Genomic DNA, 11333 nt, shown 5'->3' with positions numbered 1-11333 from the left:
GGTGTTTGTTAACTCTTCTTCTAGAGACCAGCAGTTTAGAATCTGAAGACAGAGGAACTGTGCCACCCTAAAAAAATCCTTGAACCGCCAGTGTGGCAGCTCCACATGGTTTTAACTGTTCTTTACCATGAAACACATGTTCCAGCTCAACAACTGATTACTGAGCTGTTCATGAGCTGGAAATTACTGAATCTGCACTGCTGTGTGTCTGGGCAAATAATGTACTTAGCACTCGCTAAACACAGTAAGGAGTGGAAAAGATAATTGTTTACTGCCAGTGATGAGTCGCTCCTCCCAACAGACTGATCTTAACCAGGGAATAAAGGTCACATGTCATGGTTGGCCATTACATTCTGGGGTTTATAAATGCTCTTATGTCATTCTTTTCTTGTTTCTGCTCATAATGTGCCTCTGCGTCAGTCACTGAAACCAGCACGCCAGTTTATAGAATGCTACTGCTCCAAGTCACTGTATTCACATGAATATAGTGCACTAACTTTAGACATTGAAGCAGTTTAGGTTCATTACCAGTATGGCTCTCCTAATTAACCCTAGAGGACACTATTAGGGTTAACCTTGATAGCATCTGAAAACTTGAAAGGTGGCACAGCTTCATTCATTCATAAACAACTAAGTTTATGTTTGTTGGCGCTCAAATGAACAATTCTATCGTTTTGGATAGGTAAACACGGGACCCATGAACATAATTTAAAAAGAATATGACACACATTGCTCATAACATCAGACATGCTAGATTTTGGTCCATATTAACATGATAGCATCACACAGTTGCTGCAGATTTGTCAGGTGCCCATCTATGATGCGCATCTGTGGGAACCACATCCCAAAGGTGCTCTATTGGATTGAGATCTGGTGACTGTGGAGGCCACTGGAGTACAGTGAACTCATTGTCATGTTCAAGAAACCAGTTTGAGATGATATGAGCTTTGTGACATGGTGCATTATCCTGCTGGAAGTAGCCATCAAAAGATGGGTACACTGTGGTCATAAAGGGATGGACATGGTCAGCAACAATACTCAGGTAGGCTGCGGCATTTAAATGATGCTCAATTGGTACTAAGGGGCCCAAAGTGTGCCAAGAAAATATCTCACACACCATTACACCACCACCACCAGCCTGAACCATACCATGATACAACACAGGATGGATCCATGCTTTCATGTTGTCTCAGTTTCCTTTTCTTAGCTGACAGGAGTGGCACCCAGTGTGGTCTTCTGCTGCTGTAGCCCATCTTCTTCGTGTTGTGCGTTCAGAGATGGTATTCTGCATTCCTTGGTTATAACGCGTGGTTATTTGAGTTACTTTTGCCTTTCTATCATCTCGAACCAGTCTGCCCATTCTCCTCTGACCTCTCACATCAACAAGGCATTTTCGTCCACACAACTGCCACTCACTGAATATTTTCTCTTTTTCGGACCATTCTCTGTAAACCCTAGAGATGGTTGAGCATGAAAATCCCAGTAGATCAGCAGTTTCTGAAATACTCTGACCAGCCAGTCTGGCACCAACAACCTTGCCACCTTCAAAGTCACTTAAATCACCGTTCTTCCCCATTCTGATGCTCGGTTTGCACTTCAGCAAGTTGTCGCGACCAGTGGCGACTGGCCAATAGGGGGCGCTAGGGCACCGCTCCCTTAAAATTGTTCAGATATTAAAATGAGTTCATTATAAACTGCAAGATAGTTAGGAAATGATTTAGCTATACTGTGTGTCTAATAGCCATGTTAGAATTAATTAAAAGAATAAATACATAATTGTATTTAATTGCTTACATTGTGCACACGGTCTAATGAGAGTGTATGTAAGTGCATAAACTTTTGGCAAGCAGGTGATCCGAGGCTGCTGTTTAATTGGTTGTTTCAGATTTTCCACACTCACACTGGTAGTGTGTCAGTACTGGCTTTAAAACATCGTGTGATTGGACAATCCCCGAATCGACTCATTAACTCAGCTGCGGTTCGTTAACTCGGTTCACGGTGAACAGTTGCAGGCTTACAAAATTAGTGACAATTCAGACAATTCGACCGCCTCGTCGCGATTTACAAATTCAGCAGCAGGCAAGTGTTCGAGGACGAGCTTGGCGAGGTGGATGCGATGGAAGCAATGCCTTTTACTGCTTTCTGTGTTTGCTATTTCAAAGTCCTGGTACGGAGGCATTCTGGACGACGACCGGGGTACGAGACTTAAAACATCTTTGAGAAAAATGCAAACGGCACGAAAACAGCCGCAGCAACCTAGACAATGCTATGAAGCCAAGTTTTTTGGGGGAAACTTGGCATTGCTCAACAGCTAGATGAAGGCTACAGGATTGCTGTTAGAAGACACAATGACGAGATGACAAAATCGGCACATCCTCTCTAGAATAATGGACTGTGTTAAATTTAGTGAAACCTTTTGAGCTGGCCTTGCGTAGCCACGATGAAAGTAAGAGCTCGGATAATTCCGGGATTTTTAGTGGGTTGGTGGATTTTGTTTCTTCTCTGGATGGAGTGCTGAAAGAGCACCTTGAGAATGCTACTTTATTTAAGGGAACGTCTGAAACTGTGCAGAATGAGCTACTGGACTGTTTTCTGTTCTGAAGGAACATATAATCAAAGAAGCCCAGAGAAGTGACTTTCTTTCAGTCCAGACCAGAACAAAACAAATTCTCAAAACTTTGGTTCCTGAATTTTGTATAATCTTGTCCCACAAAAATTGTTCCAAAAATGCTCTAACACACTTTGTCTTGAAAGTGGCAGCAAAGGTTATGTAAATCAGTTAATTAATAAAATGTGTTCCTCCTTTGACTTCATAGAAGGGACAAATAAGTCCTATTTAGAATGAGATGTGACTTTATAAAATCACTTAATTTTCATGTTTATCCTTCTCTCTCAAGGTCTGTGGTATCATACTGGCAGGGAGTGCTTTTCCTTCACAAACCACCTTGTTAGTGCCACATTCCTGCACAGGGACAGGTTTGAACAATACAACACGCTCAGTGCCTCTTCAGGAAATGCCAACCCCTTAAAAGCCTATCCAGTGCTCAGTTAAGGTGGGATGAAGACTGCGCTTGGTCTCATCTACAGCAAAGAAGAGTTCAAAGCCTGTTGTGGTGCTGTGGGCCTACTCCAGCTGTTTATGGAAAACAATCTAGAAGTCTTTTCAGAGACTCTCACGCTCCTGAAGATCACCACACCCATGAGCACAGCAGAAGCTGAAAGGTGCTTTTCAACCCTGAAAAGAATTAAGACTTTTCTGAGAAACTCCATGACCCAGGACAAGCTGAATGCATTGGCCATGTCAATGGAGAAAACACTAGTCACAGAGATGAAATTTGCAGGCCAGAAGGAGGGCAAAATTAAATGTTTAAATGGTGCTATTTTTAAGATTTTTGTTCATTTTTAACTTCAGTTTGCGCCCCCCTCAATTTCCTTTTTTCTTAGCACCAGCCGCCACTGGTCCTGACCACCTCTACATGCCTAAATGCGTTGTGTCCATGTGATTGGTTGATTAGCCATTTGTGTTAACAAGCAATTAAATGTGTACCTAATAAAGTGGCTGGTGAGTATATCAGAATGAGAGAAAATTAGTAATCATTTTGACAAGTTTGCTTTTAGTTTTTGTATTTTGGACATCTGGATTCTCAATATGTTGCTTGTGTATCTTTAATATTTTATTTGAAACATCTGACACAATATTCACTGACTTTTTTTTTTGGCAAGCCTTATACCATCCTTGCTGATAAAAGGAACATCTATTGAAGGCCCTTTAATACCCAAGCATGATTGCATCACCTTTTTAACAAGTTTCTTTTAACACAATGTTCCTAGTCTTAAAGTGCCCCTGCCTCAACATGTTGATAAGGTGAAACATTAAATATCAATCCATCTGTACTGTTTTGGGTGGAACTGACTTAACCAACAAATAAGCCTACTATAAAATGTATGGGCAATTTTAAAGCAGTTTACAAGCTTACTAAGCAGAACATTGGAATGTTTATTGGAGGGTGCAGTTAGAAAAATGACAAGCTTGCAGTTTAACAATAAACAAGAATCATCGATTACAAAACAAAGATGTTTTACACAAAACAAGAATGTCCCCCCAAATGATTTACACAGTAAAACATTCCCAACATGAAAAAAGCATTATACTGTATTAAAATATATTTTTGTCTCTGTAAGGATATTTGTATTCTTTAAATAACTCCATGTCAACGGCAAAAGTGACAATGTTCAATTAATGCAGTACTTTGTCATTTTACACACTGAGTCTTAAAGCTTGATCATGAATAGTACTCCTTATTACCATTATCTTTTTCCACAGTAATAAATATAAAAATGGAAGACTCAGTTTTAGGGTAGAACATATTTACAAACAGTAAATCAGTACATCACACTGTAAAAAAAGTCTTAACACTGTAAAAGATATACAAACTGTACACAGAACACATTCAGTGCGGTAAAGGTGCACTCTAAATCATTATTTGTTGTTTTGCTGCCCTGCCACACATGACAACACTTTAGGTACAAGGTCAAACTCATTAGCTGAATCAGATGCGTTAGAGCACCGAAAAAAAAAAAAAAAAGAGTACAGCTGATCCCTAGAATCCTTTAAAAAGGCATTTTTGTCAATGTCAGATTAGTGATTCAAACTATAAAAGCAAAAAATAACAGCATAAATTAGTATTTTTCACTCTGTTCCAGTCTGCTCAGTACAGTGAGCAGTGTCATCCTTTACCAATACATATACTTGACAGGAAAAAAAAAGACAGCAAAAATACTGCTGTGGAAGCTTAAAACCTGTATGCCAAAAACAATAGTAAACAGAGGCTGAACTAAATGGAGCAAACCATCATAGAGTTTGTGTTGTATAGATGCATAAACGTACATTCAGCCGTCATTTTTAAACATTCTGGAAAGGGGGGGGCAGCATGATTAGTTGAGCTGAACATTACTGTTGATTACAGAGCATTATCTTAAATTAAAACCTCTAGCCCAGTTGTGCATTTAAGTGTCAAATTGGCACCAGATTTCTAAGCTCCAAAAAGCTGACTTACATGCAAACCAATGAAGTATGACAGACATTCAATCACAAGATAAGAACCTGTGCTTGCACTTAAAATCCCTCAGCATTAACAAACCATGCCAGGAATATGCTTTAGGAGATCTGCTTTGCTGGACATGCCTGTTCTATGAAACGGCTGCTGTGGGGCAGGAGATTTCGTCTATAACTTGACCAAGAATCTCATCAATGACCTCACAATCGTAGTTCACCTGCTCAAGGTCCAGAGCAGGAACGAAGGTGACCAGCAGACGACCGACCCTTTGTCGGAGTTCCCTTAACCTAAGAGTGAAAAGGAAAAAACAGTCAGTCTATATCCATTATTCCACTACATATTACAGCGCAAGTTAATGTACTTAAAAATAAAGTCAGGTCCCATCTATACGTACAGTGTTCATATGTTTTGGATCATCACAATATTTTTAATATTAGACAAAGATAACACAATGCTGTTCAGTCCTACCTGGCCCTATGTGGAAAAAGTAACTGCTCCCTTAGCTACTTTAACCAAATTCAATTGACTTTAGGGTTCAATTTCACTAGTCACACCCAGGCATGATTACTGACCAGACCTGTTGAATCTAAACATTACTTAAATAGAACCTGCCTGCCAACGTGAAGCAGGCTAGACGTTCTAACAAAGCAGCACATGATGCCACCGTCTAGAGATGCAAATACAACTGTGAAACAAAGTTCATTAAAATCTATCAGTGTGGAAAGCCATTGGTAAGGCTCTGTGACTCCAGTGAACCACTGTGAGAGATATTATCCACAGATGGGGCAAACTTGGAACAGTGGTGAATCTTCCCAGGCTGCCCTACCAAAATTTCAACATGAGCACACTGACAACTCATCCAGGAGGTCACAAAAAAAATTGGAAGAACTACAGGCCTCACTTGCCTCAGTTAAGGTCAGTGTATACGATTCCACAATAGGAAAGACACTGCAAAGAATGCAAAAAAAAAAAAAAAAATGCAAAGCCTCATCTTGCATTTTCCTAAAAATATCTAAATGACTCCCAGGACTTTTGGAATAATATTGTGTGGATTGATTAGTCAAATGAACTTTTTGGAAGGCATTGGTCCCTTTACATCTGGTACAAAGCCTACACCACATTCCAATATAAGAACATAATTCAAAGATGGTGGTGATAGTGCGATGGTCAATCACTACCTTGCTTCTGCAGGACCTGGATCACTTGTTATAATTGATGGAATTGATTAATTCTGCTGTCTAGCAGAAAATCCTGAATGGGAAAGTCTGCCCATCAGTTTGTGACCTACAGCTCGAGTGCAGTTGGGTTATGCAGCAGAACAATGATCTGAAGCACACAAACAAATCCACCTCTGAATGGCTCAAAAGAAACACAATTAGGATTTGGAGTGGCTGAGTCAAAATCTGACTTGAATCCCATTGAGATGCTGTGGCCTGACCTTAAATGGGCAGTTTATTTTCAAAAACCCTCCAATGTAGTCAAAACAACTCTGCAAAGAAGCGTAAGCTAGAATTCCTCCACAGTGATGTAGAGGACTCCTCACAAACATTTGGTTGCAGTTGTTACTATCAAAGGTAGTACAACCAGTTAATAGGTTTATGAGAGTAATTACTTTTTCACATGGATGAGATAGGTTTTGAATAAATCTTTATCTTCAATAAATGGAGTAATTATTAAACAGCTAAACTTTGCGGTCTGAAACATTTTAATGTGACAAACTAGCGAATATCGATGAAGGTGAGGGGTAAATACTTTTTTATAGCATCGTACCTTCTAAGAGAGACATATCACAAAGCTGGATTTGTGGCATGATTATTTTGGATTCAGCTTGACATAGTGCTGAGTTAAGCTGAATAACATTACTCTTGATTCAGTACAATTTTAAGTAAAATTGATAAACTTGGACAATATACATTGGTACATGTGCACCAACTGTCATTGTAGACAGGTACATGTGCACCATTTACTTAGTGAAGTGATGGCACTAGGATGCACTCTTGAAAGAAGAGAAGCCAATGGATGGAATAAGATGCTCTGGGCAATGTTCTCCTGAGAACTCCTGGGTCTGGGAATTCATGTGAGCATCAATTTCACATGCATCACCAACCAAAAGGTTATTGCACACCAGACACAACCCTTCATGGCAATGGTATTTCCTGATGACCGTGGCCCTTTCATGAGGATAAGGCACTCAAAAGCATTACCCTGGCCTTTAAATTCCCCATATCACAACAGGGCTCAAAGTTAACTTAATTCCCAATTGCCCAGTTGGGCAAGCGATCTGAAAGATCAGTCTTGAACCAAATTTCTAACATCTAACAAATCATATTTTAAAGTGTTATTCAAATATAAATCACTACATATAATCTAATATTGTATTTAGTTAAGACAATGTATTCTTAAAATAAGAGTACATCTTCACTATATACTTTCACTTATTTTCTTTTTGCTGTAAATAAGCAAAGGTTTCTCAAAAGCAGTATTGTGCTACAGCTCCTCTGCAGCCAAGAAGTATTTGTTTTTGGGTCTCCATCCTCTAAGAACCTCATTATCACTCCTTTAAAGTCTCTCTTGTGCTGGCATCAGTAGTGGCATCATGCAGAATGCTAATAAAAGCTGGATGACTGGAGCTCTTCCAAATGAGATTCCCAAAAAACATTGTATATCGCCATGGCAAACCTAATGAGTGACGCAATGTTTAAAAAAAAAAAAAAAAAAAAAACTTTAAATTCCTACCTCTGAATTGTGTTCTATTTTATTATCAATACATTCACAACATTATAACAACCAATAAAAAAGAACCATTTTTATCTACCTGTTAGGATTTCCTGCAAAGTTTACAGAACATCTCAGAAAAGTCAAATCAATCAAGCATCTGTGGGATGTGCAGGAACAATAAGTCTGATCCACAGCAGCTCACACAGCTTACAGGACTTAAAGGATCTACTGGTAATATCTAATGTTTCGGTGCAAAACACCACAGGGCACTTTGAGAGGTCTTGTAGAGTCTATGCGTAGGTGAACTGGAACTATTACCAGCACGTAGATGACCAACAGCATATTAGGCAGCTGGTCATGATGTTTTAGTTAATCAGTGTGTGTACGTATATATATTTATTAAACTGCCATGTGAATTATACAAGCAATATCATCATAGAAATATTACACAGATTGCCATGGTACTTTGTGATCCCTGCACTTGAAGCATTACAAGTATTACCTGCATGTCAGTGTGTCCGTGTCTTCTTGTCCCCCCTCTCTCTCTGGGCTTTCCTGTGTCTCATTTTGATTGGTCCCACATGTTGAGACCCTTCTTGGGTTGGAGGGTCCTGCTAGGCCTGCGTCACTCTCCTCTGGTTGTGGATTAGGGAATTCTGTCTGTGCCCCTCGATCTTCCACGCTTACCTCTGCCTTTTCACTTTCTTTTTTTATGTCTTTCCTTAGGTTTTCACAGCAAGTCAACAACGTGTTCTTCTCGTCCTCTAGCCTGTCCAGCTTTGTAAGGGAGAACAAAGAAGGAAGGACAAGGTTAGATTTGCAGTACTAGTATATTGGTATACTTGTAAATTGTATCTTCAAGGTGACAAAGCAACAGGAAAGAAGTTCATGTAAATTAATCCAACACACACTGACATAACCATTTTTAGCTGTCCATTCATGAAATGCTCACAACGTAAACAAGATGGTGTTTTCAAAACAGACAAAAAAAAAACAGTTACTATGATCCAAACTACTATAACAGATATAATCCAGTGGAATTAAGGCTGGGGCCCTATCTTGGTTGAGCAGTCCTCAGACTGGTTATAATGAAAGGACACAAGGATACATCTGAAAATCACTTAAAAGTTTCACTTATATAAGCTCAGGTGTATCTGTATACATTATGTTCAAAAGCACTGGGTGAAGTCAGATATAAATTAAAAGTTGTGACTTTTTTCAATTAAGCATATTACAAAGGAATGCACTGGGTGCAGAAATGGTCCTTCAGATGTTTTTTCAAAATGACTTAGTCTCAACGAATATGCAAAAAAACGTAATGTTTGTATGACACCGAAACTGAGTGTTTATACTAAACACCCAATGAAAAAAAAAAAGATGGAAATAAAACATCTTAAAAACTGCTCATCAGATCTTTCTGAGGACTGTCTGGGTGTGGTCCTAGTTTTCTGATAAGCATGCATTATTGACGGAGAAATTGCTAGATTAGCTTTTGTTTGGCATTGATAGTGTTTCGATCAGTCTTTTGGTAAGTTTCTTTGACTCAAACTCAGAGAGGTGTCCTTAGTATATGTATATTGTGTGCCCACCAGAACAAGATTAAATCAACATACAAATAAAACACAGGGCCCGTTTCATTACTTCTTTAATACGCCTTTTCTCACTTTGACCCACCACTCGGAAGTCCACACTTACATTCAGTTTAAGCAAAATAAAACACTCCTTCCTCTACATGAGGAGTTCCCAACCTTTTGCAACTCGCTCCCCACAAAAACGACCGCAATGCTTCCATGGCCCACTATCTTTTTCTGAGGTAGCTGATTATGTTTGACAGCTACAGAGTGATGCATGTCAGGCTGAAGAAGAAAAAGTTGCAAATGGAGCTCTGGCTTAATTCAGGTTTAGGTGCATATTCACTATGTTTAGACTTCAAAGTAACTGTAAATTGTTGGGTTTTGAAAGTTTATTTAAAAAGCCCTCTGATCAAACAGCACAGAGGTAGTTACTCCATTCCCATGCACATGATGCCTAGCACTAGGTATTTGCTGCTGTAATTTCATTTCTGTGTACTATGCACTAATAAATATACACTGCTCAAAAAAATAAAGGGAACACTTAAACAACACAATATAACTGCAAGTAAATCAAACTTTTGTGAAATCAAACTGTCCACGTAGGAAGCAACACTGACAATCAATTTCACAGCTGTTGTGCAAATGGAATAGACAACAGGTGGAAATTATTGGCAATTAGCAAGACACACTCAATAAAGGAGTGGTTCTGCAGGTGGGGACCACAGACCACTTCTCAGTGCCTATGCTTTCTGGCTGATGTTTTGGTCACTTTTGAATGTTGGTGGTGCTTTCACACTCGTGGTAGCATGAGACGGACTCTACAACCCACACAAGTGGCTCAGGTAGTGCAGCTCATCCGGGATGGCACATCAATGCGAGCTGTGGCAAGTTTGCTGTGTCTGTCCAGAGGCTGGAGGCACTACCAGAAGACAGGCCAGTACACCAGGAGACGTGGAGGAGGCCGTAGGAGGGCAACAACCCACCAGCAGGACCGCTACCTCTGCCTTTGTGCAAGGAGGAACAGGAGGAGCCCTGCCAGAGCCCTGCAAAATGACCTCCAGCAGGCCACAAATGTGCAGTCTGCACAAACGGTTAGAAACCGACTCCATGAGGATGGTATGAGGGCCCGACGTCCACAGATGGGGGTTGTGCTCACAGCCCAACACCGTGCAGGATGCTTGGCATTTGCCAGAGAACACCAGGATTGGCAAATTCGCCACTGGCACCCTGTGCTCTTCACAGATGGAAGCAGGTTCACACTAAGCATGTGACAGACATGACAGAGTCTGGAGACGCCGTGGAGAGCGATCTGCTGCCTGCAACATCCTTCAGCATGACCAGTTTGGCAGTGGGTCAGTAATGGTGTGGGGTGGCATTTCTTTGGAGGGCCGCACAGCCCTCCATGTGCTCGCCAGGGGTAGACTGACTGCCATTAGGTACAGAGATGAGATCCTCAGACCCCGTGTGAGACCATATGCTGGTGCGGTTGGCCCTGGGTTCCTCCTAATGCAGGACAACGCTAGACCTCATGTGGCTGGAGTGTGTCAGTAGTTCCTGCAAGATGAAGGTGTTGAACCTATGGACTGGCCCGTCCGTTCCCCAGACCTGAATCCGATTGAGCACATCTGGGACATCATGTCTCGCTCCATCCACCAAAGCCACGTTGCACCACAGACTGTCCAGGAGTGGGCGGATGCTTTAGTCCAGGTCTGGGAGGAGATCCCTCACGAGACCATCTGCCACCTCATCAGGAGCATGCCCAGGCGTTGTAGGGAGGTCATACAGGCACGTGGAGGCCACACACAATACTGAGCCTCATTTTGACTTGTTTTAAGGACATTACATCAAAGTTGGATCAGCCTGTAGTGTGTTTTTCCACTTAATTTTGTGTGTGACTCCAAATCCAGGCCCTCCATTGGTTAATAAATTTGATTTCCATTGATGATTTTTGTGTGATTTTGTTGTCAGCACATTCAGCTTTGTA

At 40.8% G+C, this 11333-nt stretch overlaps 1 protein-coding gene and 1 long non-coding RNA gene across 2 annotated transcripts in view; one reads left to right on the top strand and one right to left on the bottom strand.

Moving 5' to 3' along the window:
- The first annotated feature begins 1968 nt into the window (after positions 1-1968).
- On the top strand, positions 1969-3754 carry LOC108432608. Its single transcript, XR_001858237.1, has 2 exons — positions 1969-2196; positions 2898-3754. It is a non-coding gene; the product is annotated as an uncharacterized LOC108432608 (long non-coding RNA).
- A 223-nt stretch (positions 3755-3977) lies between these two features.
- Positions 3978-11333, bottom strand: part of morc3a (MORC family CW-type zinc finger 3a) — a 32607-nt gene continuing 25251 nt past the window's right edge. Inside the window, exons 18-19 of the mRNA XM_017706564.2 lie at positions 8278-8552; positions 3978-5344 (exon numbers count right to left, since the gene is read on the bottom strand). Of these exons, the coding sequence (XP_017562053.1) occupies positions 5191-5344; positions 8278-8552 (429 nt within the window). The 3' untranslated portion in view covers positions 3978-5190. The remainder of the gene's footprint in view (positions 5345-8277; positions 8553-11333) is intronic.

This window comes from Pygocentrus nattereri, chromosome 6 (assembly GCF_015220715.1).
Source record: "Pygocentrus nattereri isolate fPygNat1 chromosome 6, fPygNat1.pri, whole genome shotgun sequence".
In the NCBI taxonomy this organism is placed as follows: domain Eukaryota; kingdom Metazoa; phylum Chordata; class Actinopteri; order Characiformes; family Serrasalmidae; genus Pygocentrus; species Pygocentrus nattereri.
Note: the sequence above shows the minus strand (reverse complement) of the source record. Positions and strands in the feature narration are given on the sequence as shown.